The 14,471-nt window shown below is 50.9% G+C and overlaps 2 protein-coding genes across 7 annotated transcripts in view; both read left to right on the top strand.

The window, feature by feature from the left end:
• The first annotated feature begins 528 nt into the window (after window positions 1-528).
• Window positions 529-6,223, top strand: Wdr74 (WD repeat domain 74). Of its 2 annotated transcripts, none has more exons than XM_005414759.2 (11): window positions 529-659; window positions 739-845; window positions 926-1,047; window positions 3,046-3,121; window positions 3,230-3,376; window positions 3,493-3,594; window positions 4,895-4,995; window positions 5,079-5,134; window positions 5,441-5,586; window positions 5,687-5,743; window positions 6,011-6,223. In XM_005414759.2, the coding sequence occupies exons 1-11, from the start codon at window positions 545-547 to the stop codon at window positions 6,203-6,205; spliced, it is 1,224 nt and encodes a 407-aa protein (XP_005414816.1). In that variant the 5' UTR covers window positions 529-544; the 3' UTR covers window positions 6,206-6,223. The 2 variants fall into 2 exon arrangements, with proteins under 2 accessions (XP_005414816.1, XP_005414817.1); XM_005414760.2 differs by having other exon boundaries at window positions 534-659; window positions 739-806.
• A 567-nt stretch (window positions 6,224-6,790) lies between these two features.
• The window catches only part of Stx5 (syntaxin 5), a 24,244-nt gene continuing 16,563 nt past the window's right edge, over window positions 6,791-14,471 (top strand). Inside the window, exons 1-5 of one of the 5 annotated variants that reach the window (XM_013510047.1) lie at window positions 6,791-6,993; window positions 7,443-7,699; window positions 8,779-8,849; window positions 9,009-9,064; window positions 9,266-9,336. In XM_013510047.1, coding sequence (XP_013365501.1) covers window positions 7,463-7,699; window positions 8,779-8,849; window positions 9,009-9,064; window positions 9,266-9,336 — 435 coding nt within the window. In that variant the 5' untranslated portion in view covers window positions 6,791-6,993; window positions 7,443-7,462. Of the gene's footprint in view, window positions 6,994-7,184; window positions 7,700-8,778; window positions 8,850-9,008; window positions 9,065-9,265; window positions 9,337-14,471 lie in introns of those variants that run through there. The other 4 variants (XM_013510050.1, XM_013510049.1, XM_005414761.2 and 1 more) reach the window with 4 other exon arrangements.

Here is a 14,471-nt window from a genome sequence, read left to right on the forward strand (position 1 = left end):
GCAGAAAAGGCGCAATCAGATTTCAGGCAAGACAGTACCAGTAAAAACAGCGGTCACTTAAATGGAAGATGCTGTTATATTTTATAGCTATAGAGTATCTTCTGGGGAACTGACAACTAACCTGCCTGAACTAATAACTGAGCTGTCTGAACTAATTTTATCTTCAGGATCGTCAGTGGGAGAAGTGAAAACACCATCCAGGTCTGTACTTTGCAGATCGCCACCGTGCACGCCTTCGTCGTACATTACGTTCCCCAACCCTTTTTTCAGAGGATATAGGTGTTTTCCGGTCCAATAGACAATAACACAAAATACATAATGGAGCAATGGGATGGGAGGACTGCTCCACGCCGTTCCTCTCGGGGGAAAAATGTTGAAATTCCTATAAACACGCATTTCATATTCACGAAGCAAGGCCAGACGGTGCCGGCAAGGATCTAACCAAGCCCCTGGGGTTTTACAGAAGAACCCGCGCGACCCGAAGGGGGTTCCGGGCAGCTGGTGGCGTGTATGACGTACCGGAAGTGCGAGCCGTCATCGGCTGATGACGCACACTGAGCGCCGGAAGTGCGAGAAGTTGGCGTCAGGGTCCGCTATGGCAGCGGCCTTGGCGCGCCGTAACCATGTGTGGGTCGGCACCGAGACCGGGATCCTGAAAGGTGAGTACAGCGTCGGATGTCGGAAGCTGTGGGGGCCGCTCTCTCCTGACCCCGGGGCCTCTGACACCTTGTTCCGTAGGGGTGGACCTCCAGCGGAAGCACGCGGCCAACTTCACGACCACTGGGAAGCCTCAGCGTGAGGCGGCGGTGAGCGCCCTGTGCTGGGGCGCGGGCGGCGAGACCCATGTAGGTGCCCGGGCGCGGCCGTCTCCGCCGTCATTGTCCCTGCCGTCCCGTCCCCAACCCTGCGCCTTTTCTGCCCTCAGATCCTGGTGGGCTGCATGGATCGAACGGTGAGGTGCTTCAGCACCGAGGAAGGGGCGTTCCAGGGCCAGAGGCGCTGCCCAGGCGGGGAGGGCGCGTTCCGGGGCCTCGCCCAGGCTGGCGGGTAAGGCCGACTTCCTGCAGCGAATCCTTGGATGACACAGGCAGGGATGGGCCACAAGGACCCGAGCTCCTATAATCACAGGATACCTGCAGAGTTCTAACACTGCAAAGTGCAAGGGCTGCAAGTGAAGCTTCTGGTTTAATAAAATCTGCACTCTCTAGGGATTTTTTTCTTGACAACAGTATAATGTTTTGCATAACTCCGGTGAAGTCACTTAATAGTCTAGAGCTTGTTCCCAAACAACGACTAACAACTAGCAACAAGGTAGGAAAGCTTCCAAAGTAACAGGAAGGTCTGGTAGTTAGGTTACAGGGCTGGCATGTCTTCCAATATGCTGTAAAGGCTGTGGACAGGCTGTGTTGGTTTGGACAGGCGAACCTTGGAAAGGTTCTGTAGGAGATGGAGGTTTTGAACTGGGTCTCCAAGGATGAGTAGAATTGTGACAGATGAAGTGAAAGATGAGGACATTCTAGAAAGTGGGTACTGTCCAGGCAAAAGACAAGGATGGGTACAGGTAATTGATACAGAGATCAGGCTACAAGGTATATAATTAGGGTAAAAATAACATTTGGAGGCTAAAGCCAAGGAAGCATTGTAATATGGTACTGTTTGTATTCAGTTGAGATTAAATACAAAGGGCTTTAAGAATTAGGTTAAAGCTAGGCATGGTGGTGCACACCTGTAATCCCAGCACTCAGGAGGCTGAGGCAGGAAGATCACTGTGCGTTCAAGTCCTGCCTGGGCTACAAAGTGAGTTAAAGGCCAGCCTGAACTGCAAAGTGAAACCCTGTCTCAAAAAGGGAAAAAAAAAAAAAAGAAAAGATATGCACTTTTTTTTTTCCTTCGATACAGTGTCTTACTCTATAATTCAGGCTGGCCTTGAAGTCATGGCAGTCTTCCTGACTCAACCTCTCGTGTGCTAGGATTACACACATGCACTGCCATGCCCAGCTGAGAGGTTTGCACTTCTGTAGGTGTTAGGGAGTCAGTGGGTCTTGAGCAGGAAGTGCTATGTGTATTCCTGAGCCTGTAGGAATGTGGAAGATGGGAGAGAGCAGTGGTGATGGTTGTGGGGTTGTTGCCACAGCCCTGGCCAGCAGTATAGACAGCCTGAACCTAGGAAGGTAAGGTGGACAGAAGGGAGGAAGGTCATAGGCCCAGGCTGCATAGGTCCTGGGAAGAGACTCCTGTGGGCTTCTGGGGAGGGGTATTTATGTGGAGACATTGACATCAGTGCCTAAAACGCACAGCAGGGAATTTAGTAGTAGAAGCTAGAGGTTGGAGATGGAGCTCAAAGGTAGAGCGCCTGCCTAGCATGAGTGAGACCTGGGGTTTGACCGCTAGTACTGAGAAGAAACACAAAAAAATGAGTGTGGTGGTGCATATGTGTAATCTTAGCCACTCAGCAGGCAGTGAGGCCAGCCTGGGGTATTCAGCAAGATCCTCTCCTAAAGCAACTACTAAAAAAAAAAAAAAAAAAAGAATAGAAATGGTGATTCACTCTGGCCAAACCCTTAATCCAGCTCAGTCCCATTTTAGTTCTTTTTTTTTTTTTGGTTTTTCTCCGGTACCGGGAACCATTTTAGTTCTTTCAGAGGTAATGATATACTCCCCAGGTGTCAACTCAAAATTCAGAAAGATGGGGGCCAGATATCCTAATTTAGCTGTGAAATAGGAAAAGCACTCTGCTTTGAAGTCTAGCTTTGGATCTGACATTTACAGATTAATCCTAATTTCTCAGAGTATCCATGTCCTCACTTACAAAACTGGTAACCCCTCCCACTGTTGAATAAACTGAGATAACAAGCAAGCAGGAAGGTGTCTGTCCCACTCCAGGTAGCCAGAGGCTTCCTGGCAAACTGGGTCCTTAGGAGGGAACCCACCAGCCCTGAAACCCCTGCCCCCAGGAACCAACTTAGAAAAAGACCAGCAAGGCCTTACCAGGAATTTGGAGGTGTTGGCTGGGTTTTTAATCCCAACAGTACCCTTTGCCTGCAGCATGCTCATCACGTGTGTGGATTCCGGGGTCCTCAGAGTTTGGTGTGGCGACGACAAGGAGGCACCCTCCGACCCAGTGAGGCTCCCTTACTGGCAGGCGGGAGGGCAGGAGCCAGGGCGGGGGCAGGCTGTGGGAAAGGGAAAACCGAGACTCTGGAACTGACTCATCTCTGCTTCTTTTCAGCTCTTGGAACTGAGGGTGGGTCCTGGGGTGTGTAGGATGCGCCAGGACCCGGCACGCCCCCACGTGGTTGCCACTGGGGGGAAGGAGAATGCCCTGAAGGTGTGGGACCTGCAGGGGTCAAAGGAGCCCCTGTTTAGGGCCAAGAATGTGAGTGGTGGTGTGGAGTGAGGCCATGGCCAAACCACTGATGGGGAGCAACCAGACCAGGGTGGTGAGGGGCTGAAGCAAGCAGCCCAGCCAGCCCCCAATACCCTGCTCCACAGGTGCGGAATGACTGGCTCGACCTGCGGGTACCGATCTGGGACCAGGACATACACTTCATCCCTGGATCGCAGAAGCTCATCACATGCACAGGGTACCACCAGGTAAGGCACCATCTCACCCCAGCCTGGGCCTAAAGTGGTGCCCCATAGCCACCTTCTTTTTTTTTTTTCCCAGCACTGGAATCGAACTCATGACCTTGGGCTTGCCAGGCAGGCACTGTGCCACTGAGCTAAATCCCCAGCCCCCAAACTGCAGTACTTTCTTTTTTTTGTGGTACCAGAGATCGAACTCACGACCTTGCACCTGCCAGGCAGCACTTATGCCACGGAGCTATATCCCCAGTCTTTTTATTTTTCTTTTTGGTCTTTTTTTGTTTTGTTTTTTGAGATAGGGTCTCGCTCTGCAGTTCGGGCTGGCCTTGAGCTCACTTTGTAGCCCAGGCTGGTCTCAAACTCGCAATGATCCTCCTGCCTCAGCCTCCTGAGTGCTGGGATTACAGGTGTGCGCCACCACGCCCGGCCATTTATTTTTTTAGTCCCGTATCCCCCCACCCCATCCTGGGAATCGAACTCATGACCTCGAGCTAGCCAGGCACGCGCTGTGCCACTGAGCTAAATCCCCAGCCTAACCACCTTCTTATACCCCTGCTTCCCTCCCTCTCTAACCCTGCCCTAGCACTGAGCCTGTGACTTACTCTTTATTTTTTTTGTTTTGTTTGAGACAGGGTTTCACTTTGTAGCCCAGGCTGCCTTTGAACTAGCAGTGATCCTCCTGCCTCCTGCCCAAATGCTGGGATTACAGGCATGTACCCCCATGCCAGGCTGATTTTCCCTTTCTTGATGGGATTTCTTGTGCTGTGGCTTTGATTCTTCTATCTGGAAGAATCCACAGGGTATAGGTGTCATATATGGACTGTTCTGGTCCTGATGCAACAACTCTGGCTTGTTTTTGCCAGGGTTGACTCTCCCATTTGGCCTCTGCCACTCTGTTCTGCATGAAGGGCCCAACTAGGGACCCCTGGCTTATCCCAGGTGAAGTCTTGAGGTCCAAGCAGGACCCAGCCATTGCCCACCCTCCCTCCGGCTCCTCCTGTGCCTCCACTCAACACATCAGAGGGCTCTCTGTCCTCCCTCCTTCAGGCTGAACCTCTCTGCTTGAAAATTGGGACCCTCTGACTGTTAGACCCACCTTCCCATCTTTCCACTCCCCCTAGACAGCAACGCAGGGGACCTCACCCCTCACATTTTTGGACAGCTCCGCTCCTCACCCCCAGCACTCAGGGATGAGGTGTGTATTTCCCGGCAGTCACGAACAAGCAGGAAGAAAGGATGATGACATGGAGATGTTGGGGGCAGTGTACAGAAAGGGGCGTGTTCTTCCAACACCATGGTCTTCCTCTAGGTCCGTGTCTATGATCCTGCCTCCCCCCAGCGCCGGCCAGTCCTAGAGACCACCTACGGAGAGTATCCACTGACAGCCATGAGCCTCACTCCTGGGGGCAAGTGGGTGCCTACAGGGGCAGGGTGGGGGTCAGAAGGGGATCCCATAGGTTTGCCCACCCCACCTGCTCTTGTCTCCTCTGCAGCTCCATTATTGTAGGGAACACTCATGGGCAGCTGGCAGAAATTGATTTTCGGCAAGGTGAGCCTACCACGGGTGTGTGGAAGGGGCAGGGAGGAAGTGAGGTCTCTGTCCAAGGCTGTTCGGGGAACCATGAGCCCTCATCCAGTGCCAGAAGGCCAGGGTTCAAAGCTTTGGTTGCACCAAAAAGCACCTGACTATAGTGTAGCCATTTCACTCCCTGTGCCCTAGTTTCCTCACCTGTAAAATAAAAAAACTACCAGTAACCTCCTCACGGGGCTACTGTGAGGCCCAAATGCTGAGATGTGAAGTGCTCTAAGCAGTAAACAGTGGTAAAGGCCCTTGGCTGGCTTCACCCTTCTCCAGGTCGCCTGCTGGGCTGTCTGAAGGGGCTGGCAGGTAGTGTCCGAGGGCTGCAGTGCCACCCTTCAAAGCCACTGCTGGCCTCCTGTGGCTTGGACAGAGTGTTGAGGATACACAGGATCCGGAACCCACGCGGATTGGAGCATAAGGTGAGCCCTGCCTCCAGCCTAGCTCCCCCTGGAACACAGCCCAGTGCCCCTGCACTCCCTGCATGTTTCTGTCTTAATGTGGACTGCTCATCCTTTGCAGGTTTATCTCAAGTCTCGACTGAACTGCCTGCTCCTGTCAGGCAGGGAAAACTGGGAGGTGAGGCGCCTGGGAACCGGCCAGTGGGAGCCACTTCACAGGTGTCAAGATGCCCCTGCAGAGGGGAAAAGGAGGCGCCTGGGCACCGTGCCAGCGCTGTTCATGGTCCTGCCCCGTTCCTTAATTTCTCTGGGGGGTACTGACAGGGTCACCTCAAGGGTGACACAGCCTAGAGCACGGTGGCAGTGGCTCTGGGCACCCAGAGCCTTTATTTACCAGCCAGGGCTTCGTTGCCTTTTTCTGACCCGAGCTTTCTGCCTGTACCAGGATGAGCTGGAAGAACCCCAGAAGCCTAGCGAGGAGCCCCCCGAAGACTCGGACGTGGACGAGCTCTGGGCATCCTTGGAGGCAGCTGCCAACGGGAAACTCCCACGTTCAGACCAGACCCTGAGGGCCCCCGGGGCCCAAAAGAGGAACAAGTGTCCCAGAGCCGGCGGCCTCTGCGTCCCCAGCCCTCAATAAACCATTTCCCACCCGCTGCGTCTGGACCCCTGTGTCGGCGGGGGCGGGGGCGGGAGCGGGGCCGGGAGGGGGCGCCCGACGTCACAGAGGCTGCGCGGCGCCCGGCAGAAGCTAGCAAACGCCAGGGGCCATGGGCTGCTGCCAGGACAAGGACGCAGAGGGGGGCCCGGTGCCCAGAGGGAGGCCACTCCAGACGGACGGTCCTGGAGCCCGCGCCAGCAGGTTCGCGGGCGACGAGGAGAGGGACGCCGCGGGCGGCCGGGAACGCAGGTCCGAGGACAGCTTCCTGATCACCGTGCTGTGGCGGCGGCTCTCCATGTTCAGCCGGCGGGGCTCCGCACGGTCATCCGCGAGACATTCGGAAGTGATCCCGAGGCAGGAGGAGCCGATTCCGGAGGACATGCACGAGGACAGCCAGAAGCAGCCGGAGAAGGGCTAACCCAGTCCCCGAGGAATAAAACGTGCCCCAACTCTGCGGGGCGCTCCAGGCTCTGGTGCCTGTTCTCTGTCGGTGCGCGGGCGCTTTAAGGCTCCCCACCGCCCCGCGGGGCGACCGGCCCTCGGCTCAGTGCTCGCTTGGGGGCGGAGCCACAGTGGCGGCTCCGCCAATGGGAAACCCAAGCTGCGAGCGCGGCAGAGGAGGGGCGCGGCGCGGCTCGTCGTGGGGGCGGGGCTACGCGTGGGTGACGTGGCGGTGTCCACTCTGAGGTCTGGTGTGCGCTGCTTCGGCGCCAGGAGGCGGCGGCAAACGCCCAGGAGATTGCGGCGGCGGCGGCGGCGGTGAGGAGGTAGGGTCTGCTCTGAGCAGGGCCCGGCCGCTCCGTTAGCTCGGGGCAGCGGCGACTCAGGCTCGGAGAAGAGAGAGGGAAAGGAAGCTGGGGCCGGCGGACAAGTTCTGCCGGCCCGGCTCGGGCGAGCGAAGGCCGCATCGTCCAACCAGCAAAGCCCCAGTACGATAGAGCGTCGAACGTAGCCAATCAGCGGCTTTGGCTTTGCGGAAAGCGGGACTTTTCCGGGGCGGTACTTCCTGTTTCGAATAAACACCCGGAGGTCCCCCTTGGCCCGGTGAAGTGCGTCCCTCGGGGGCCACGGCCGCGTCTCGCAGTGGGCCGCCGCTCGGCGGGTTGGAGCAGATCGAGGCGGGCCCTTCCCGCCGCCGAGCGCTGAGCGCGGGACCCGGGCTGGGCGGGAAGCGCGGGAAGGCGGCGGCCGCGATGACGCTCTCCCCTCCGCCAAGGTCCGAGCTGATGCGGCCCAATGATCCCGCGGAAACGCTACGGGGCTAAGAATACGGATCAGGGCGTCTACCTGGGGCTCTCGAAGACACAGGTCCTGTCCCCTGTCCTGCCCCCTGCCACTGCGGGCGCAGGCCGCAGCGACGTCGCGCCCGCACCCCCGCCCGCGGCGCCGGCCCCGCCCCCGCCCGGCACCATGTCCTGCAGGGACCGGACCCAGGAGTTCCTGTCCGCCTGCAGGTCGCTGCAGAGCCGGCAGGTGAGGCCGGACGGGGGCGGGGCGTCGGGAGCAGGGCGGGTGCTGGGCGGGGGGGCCCTGAGATCTTCCGCGTTTGCGAACCGGAGACGAGGACCTAGGCTGTTTAAAGAACCCCCAGAGAGTGGGATCGCTACCCCGGGAGAAGGCTGCCGTAAGGTGTTTGGTTTGGATCAAAAAGTACTTTCCGATGGAGTCTGTAGCCAGAAACATGCACCAGAGTCCTTGTTCCGGCTAGTTCTGCCACAGACTGCTCTGCAACCCTGGGGAAGCTAATTTAGCTGTGCCTCAGTTTTTCTTTTCTGAAATACAGAAAATGGTGGAGAGAGGAAGTTTTCTAGGTCAGCAATTTTTCTCAAAATCTCTTTAGAGTTCTCTTTTGAATATTAGGTTGCCTTGCTTCAGTCTAGACTTTTTGAATCCAAGTGGGACCTGAGTAACTTCTTCTTTTTTTTTTTTTTTTTGAGACAGGGTCTTGCTATGCAGTTCAGGCTGGCCTTGAACTCGCTTTGCAGCCCAGGCTGGTCTCGAACTCTCAAGTATCCACCTGCCTCACCCTCCCAAGTGCTGGGATTACAGGCGTTGGGCAGCACGCCCAGCCTAAGTAACCATTTCATAAGATTATACTGTTCAGTTCCTGTTAACAGTTGCTCTTTTATGTGATATGCAAGAACTTTTCGGTTTCCTTGACTTTTTGACTCCCTGACTCCAGGAGGAGAGTGGCCATATTAGTTACAGTTTATTTAGTGCTTAACAACGTATCAGAGAGCTGTCTGAAGTACTTTACACCTTCTGGGGTATTGATGTTGGAAGTAATAGGTGGTGGATGAATTGTTTTCATCTTATAAAGGAGTAAAAAGATTCAAAATAGTTTACTTTCCCCAATCCCACACCTCCTAAAGGGTGGGTTGAAGCCTTAGGCCCGTGTTCACTTGTGTCTAGTTGGCCACTATTCCACCAACTGATCTAGATCGGCTGACGTGGATGTTACCAGCATTGGAGTTCACTGGACAGGTGAGGAAGTGAACGCTGGAAATGGGTAGGAGGAAACTGAAGTTGGCCCTCTTGACTTGACTTTTCAGAATGGAATCCAAACAAATAAGCCAGCTCTGTGTGCTGCCCGACAGCGCAGCGAATTCACCCTTATGGCCAAGTAAGTGGAGAACAGCTCTGTGTGGGGCAATGTCCTGACTCAGAAGTGGGCTTGCCTCTGGTGGATTGGTTGTGAGGGCTGTGATGGCTTGAACTGGACCTAATGGGGTAATAGTCCTCTCCTACCTTCCACAGTATTCTCATTAACGATCTTTTGCAGGCGCATTGGAAAAGACCTCAGCAACACATTTGCCAAACTGGAGAAGCTGACAATCTGTGAGTGTTCTCGGAGTCTTTTAGAAGTGTGGCAGTGAGGCAAATAGGGTAAAGGAGCCGAACCCCTGAGCTGTGTTTCATCAGAGAGGGTAGTGGCTGTCAAACCCAGGTCTTGTGAATGCTAGGGCCACGCTCTGCAGATGAGCCATGTCACTGGTAGCCCTTTGAGCCTTATTACAATGTCACATCTCTTGTCTGCAGTGGCAAAGCGCAAGTCTCTCTTTGATGATAAAGCGGTAGAAATCGAGGAGCTAACGTACATCATCAAACAGGTGAGCTGCGGGCTGTTCGGTCACCCTGCATTCTGATCATGTTATTCTGGTCAACTTGCTGTTGCTGTGGAGGTCCGGAGCTAAACACACTGCTGCTCCATTGACTCCTAGACCCTTACTGTCATCTGCTACGTGAAAGGCAGTGTACTGGGCACTGGTGACACAAACCTGAGGCAAGATTCTTACTTTTGAGTTTATTATCTAGAAAAACTGTCCAGCTTTGTAAGTCTATCCTTGTGGGTATGAAGAGTGGTATTCAAAGGCTCTCATAAAAAGTAATGTGGGGTCACGGGGCATGGTGATGCACATCTGTAATCCCAGCACTTGGGAGGCTGAGGCAGGAGGATCGTCGTGAATTTGAGACCAGCCTGAGCTACAAAGTGAGCTCAAAGCCAGCTTGAACTGCATAGCAAGACTCTGCCTCAAAAAGACAAAAAAAAAAAAAAAAGTGTGGAGGTGCTGGAGGGTGTGACAAGGGGCTGAAACCTGAGTTGTGCAGGGCAGTGGGAGGCTGTCACCTCTCAAGGAGGCCTGCCCCAGTTGTGGTGTTAGTACAGCATCAACCCAACTCAGCCTCCTTACTATGCTGTTCTCTTTTGTATAACATTTGTACTTGCAAACGTTCTCTATAATTGGCAGTGTTTGTGGTTTGTGTTCCTTCCCCACTACCTCCCCCCACAAAGAAAAAAGCCAGGCATGGTGGCACATACCTAAAATCCCAGGACCCTGGAAGTCTGAGGCAGGAGGATCGTAAGTTTGAGCCCCACCTGTGCAACTTGGTGACTTAGTAAGACTCTATCTCAGAATTAGAAAGGGCTGGGAATGTAGCTCATTGTGAAGACTCTGGGCTCCATGCTTTGTATGGAGAAGGTTGGTTTTTGTTTCTTTGTGGTATACGATTAATGATGAGAAGTTCATAGTGTACATAACACATCCTAATTCTTTTTATGTCCTCTTCCCCTCCCTCTCCACTTCCTCCCATCTCTTGGTCCGTTTTCTGTCCAGGACCTGGCCAAGATCTCCAACTGCCTGTATGAGGGATATGGCAAAGTATGAAAAAAGAAACAAATTTAGTAATTCATAAAAAGGGGCCTGGAGGCTGGGAGTTCAGTGCCTCAGGATGGGTAAAGACAGTGACACTCTGAGCTAGCCACTTTTTGCACAGTAGTCAGCGGGAGTATCAGATGACTTAGAGTGTGGTGGTGATCTTAAACTGATGGGGATCTTACGGTTTTGGGGGGTTTTTTTGTTTCGTTTTTTTGGCTTTTTTGAGACAGGGTCTCACTATGCAGTTCAAACTGACCTTGAGCTCACTTTGTAGCCTACGCTGGTCTCGAATGCGCAACGATCCTCCTGCCTCAGCCTCCCAAGTGCTGGAATTACAGGCGTGCACCACCACGCCCGGCTGAGGATCTTATGTTGGTGAGGATCAGTCTGGATGACTCAGAAGGTAGCAGTGATCCTGTGCTAATGTAATCTTATAGTATGTGGTCCCCAGATTTCCCCCTTTTTGTTTTTGTAATTGGGAAGTTGATACAGCGTATAGCCTATGATGGCCATCATAGCAATAAACATATTCTCAGGAGTTTGTGGGAGGCCCTGTCACGTCACCAGCATGTGAGCCTCCTGTGCCATCTTCTTTAGTTGTCCCCAGGAGGGCTCTGTAGGCTGTGTGGTCTCAGTAGTTGCGGTGTGGGCTCTCCTCCAGGGTCATCCTGAAGAATGCTCGTCCTGGAGGTCTGGATGGGAACAGGCTCCACCATGGGGTTGGGATGTTCCTTTCTCCATGGTCACATGGTCTGAGAGGGCAGCCGCAGTGGCATTCCATTGTCCCCATGTTATCAACTGCACTGGGCCATCCCACTTTCCTGTTTGAATGTCCTTCTATAGGATGTGAGCCATAGGCATGCGCATTGGATTTGTCCTTTTGCCAATGGAGTTCTGATGGAGGGTATTTACTTTCTATGACCCGATTTAAAAAATTTAGGGTAATGATAGCAAAATGTAATTGTGCATGTGGAGGTAGCCATATTCCGCCTTCTTGTTTTTGTAATTGTGTTTTACCAGATTTTTTGTGAAATTAAAACATGTATAATCAGAGCATGAACATTAGAATGTAAAGCAGGTTAAGAAAAGACTCAATTCTAGAAGCTGTTTCTGAGGGATTGGAATAACCCACTGACTTTTAGACCCCTCTCTTTATGGAGTCTGATATTTTATCATAAGTCTCTCTAGTTTTAGGTGATTTAGCTAAAGAATTTAAAGATTTTTGTTGAGCCTTTTTTTTTTTTTTGGAACTGGGACTCGAACTCAGCACTTCCTGCCCCTGAGCTATATTCCCAGCCCCTGTTGAGCTTTTTTTTTTTTTTGAGCTTTTATAGATTTTATTGTGCTTTTTTTTTTTTTTTAAACCATAACAGTGGTTAGCTACTGGCATAGCTGGAAGCTGCCAGAAGAGGTCAGCAGTTGGACCCCTTTTTATATCTAGCTTGTTATTATGGCATTGCTTTATATATCTTTTGCTTATACTTTTTTATTCAAAACCAAGTTAAAGTGAGACTTGTGTTAATCAGATTAATATCTTGCTGTTTGTCAAGGTCAGTTAAGTCTCCTCAGGCATTTCTTTAGAACTATATAAAGAACCTTGGGGGCTGGGGATTTAGCTCAGCGGCACAGCACCTGCCTGGCAGGCACAGGGTGGTGAGTTCAATTCCTAGTACCGGAAAAACAAAACAAAACAAAACAAAAGAACTTCTCAGCTCCTGTGTCAGTCTCAGCCCACAGGGTGGGTCACAGCCTTGCTGGGCCATGCTGCTTTCTGTGAAAGCATGAGTGTCTTTGGTGACCCTCCTTTGGCACACTGTGCACTTGTTGGTACCCATCCCCTGAGGCCTAGCAGAAGGAGGTTGGGTGACTCACCAAAGTTGTGGGGTCTCATAGAGGAGGTTCCCTCTTGTCCTGCGTCCTTGTTGACCTGAAGGCCAGTGCCAAAATATTGGCTGTCCTCCTGGCTGAGTTATCTTTCTAGTTTTGGTCTTTAAACTTGAGTTGCCAGCCAGATGTGATGGCGCATGCCTGTAATCCCAGCACTCGGGAGGCTGAGGCAGGAGGATCATTGCAAGTCAAGACCAGCCTGGGCTACAAAGTGAGCTCAAGGATAGCCTGGGGGCTGGGGATTTAGCTCAGCGGCAAAGGGCCTGCCTGGCAAGCGCAAGGTCGTGAGTTCAGTTCCCGGTACCGGAGAAAAACCAAAAAAAAATAAAAATAAAAAATAAAATAAAAAAATAAAAAAAGGATAGCCTGAATTGCATAGCACAACCCTGTCTCAAAAAAGACAAAAAAACGCAAAAAGCTTGAGTTGTCCAACACCCACTGGAAAAGATCAGTGACATCAGCATTATGCCGGGAGCAGTGAGCTTAACTACTATAATTTTATCTCAATGTGAAACACTTTGAAGTATAAAATGTAGCCAGAGGGCTGTTATTTTTTATCAGTTATGGTTGTTGTAGTAGTGGAATCTCTGCACAATGTTAACAGACAACAGTTACATAAGTTTTACAGAGAAAATTTGAAATTAAATACTGCGTATAGTCTGTTAGCATAACAATCATGATGAACGGTTTTGTAATACACTTAACTATCCATCTTAGTATAGAACAGAGTAACACATATAACATTACATTGCATAAATTTTTTTTTAAACTATCATTGACTAATGACCTCATGTTGGCTTGACATCTACTTCCTATTGTAGTAGCTGGAGCACAAGAAAAAGGCAGATATCTGAGTCTAAAACAAAAAGGCTATTACTATAAATAATCCCAGTTTTTACATCCTGCCAGACTTGTACACCTGGAAGGCATGAATACATTTAATACTGCATGAGATTAGCAAGAATGAATGTCATAGGTATATGGAAGTCTTTGTCACTTAATTTAGTTTTATACCAAAAGCATCCTTTAATGAAACCTGTTTTACCCAGAGAAAGCTTAACTTTTTGATGATGACCAATATATACATCTTACAGTAATGTGTTTCACAGTGTTTATCAGGGTGTGTCTCCCATAAGGCTGTGGAAATTACTGGGGTCTCATTAATGAACAGAAACTGGAATAAGATATATCCAGGCCGCTGCTCCTTTATTCACCAAGGAGAGTCCTGTCCAACAGTTCCTAAGCCTAGGGGATTCCCATTTAATTATTTTAACAAATTTTTGGTGACCTCTGAAAAACAGATTGTAACAATTAACACATTTTATTTATTTAGTACTGGGCATCGAACTCAGGACCTTGCACTTGCCAGACAGATGCCATGCCACTGAGCTGTACCCACAGCCCAACACTTCTGTTTTTTGTCTTTTTGAGACAGAGTCTTGCTATCAGTTCAGGGTGACCTTGAGCTCATTTTTTAGCCCAGGCTGACCTCAAACCCAAAATGATAATCCTGCCTCAGCCTCCCAAGTGTTGGTATTACAAGTGTGCATCACCACACCCAGCCAACACATTATTTTTAACCAAATGAAAGATTCTCCAGTTACTGTACGTAGACAACATTATGCGTTGTATTTGTAAAACCAGTCTTGACATTTTGATCAGCTGGCAGCCTAGTGGAAGCATGTTCTTAGTTTTGGTGACATCTACAAACAAGCTTAAGTTATAGACAAATGTTTCAAAAATGCGAAAAGGCAAAAAGAGAAAATGTTGGTTTCAAACAAAACAGCCGTAAGTATGGTAGCTAATCACAAATTGGACAGACAAACACACGCACGACAATTCTTTTATAAAACCAGAAGTGCACTCAGATGTACTTGGCCAAGTTGATTATAATAATTTTACAGTTTTTAAGTTTGTAACTATAAATAGACTAGTCAACCTTTTTTAGGTCAATTAACAAAGATCTGTTGTAATAAGAATTAGAGGGGTCTGGGGATTTAGCTCAGCGGCACACCACCTGCCTGGAAAGCACAAGGTTGTGAGTTTGATTCCCTGTACTGGAAAAAAACCAAAAAAAAAAAAAAAAAAATCTGCCTTCGCCCGGTATGGTGGTACATGCCTGTAATCCCAGCACTCGGGAGGCTGAGGCAGGAGGATCACTGTGAGTTTGAGACCAGCCTGGGCTACAAAGTGAGTGCAAG

The sequence above is a fragment of the Chinchilla lanigera genome, unplaced genomic scaffold (assembly GCF_000276665.1).
Source record: "Chinchilla lanigera isolate Chin_1 unplaced genomic scaffold, ChiLan1.0 scaffold00198, whole genome shotgun sequence".
NCBI lineage: Eukaryota > Metazoa > Chordata > Mammalia > Rodentia > Chinchillidae > Chinchilla > Chinchilla lanigera.

Excerpts from the sequence above, each read along its gene's own strand:
- Wdr74 (XM_005414759.2), top strand. The coding sequence starts at position 545 with ATGACGCACACTGAGCGCCGGAAGTGCGAGAAGTTGGCGTCAGGGTCC. Across the intron at positions 1,048-3,045 it reads GGCCTCGCCCAGGCTGGCGG|CATGCTCATCACGTGTGTGG; the intron begins GTAAGGCCGACT and ends CTTTGCCTGCAG. Across the intron at positions 3,377-3,492 it reads CCCTGTTTAGGGCCAAGAAT|GTGCGGAATGACTGGCTCGA; the intron begins GTGAGTGGTGGT and ends CCTGCTCCACAG.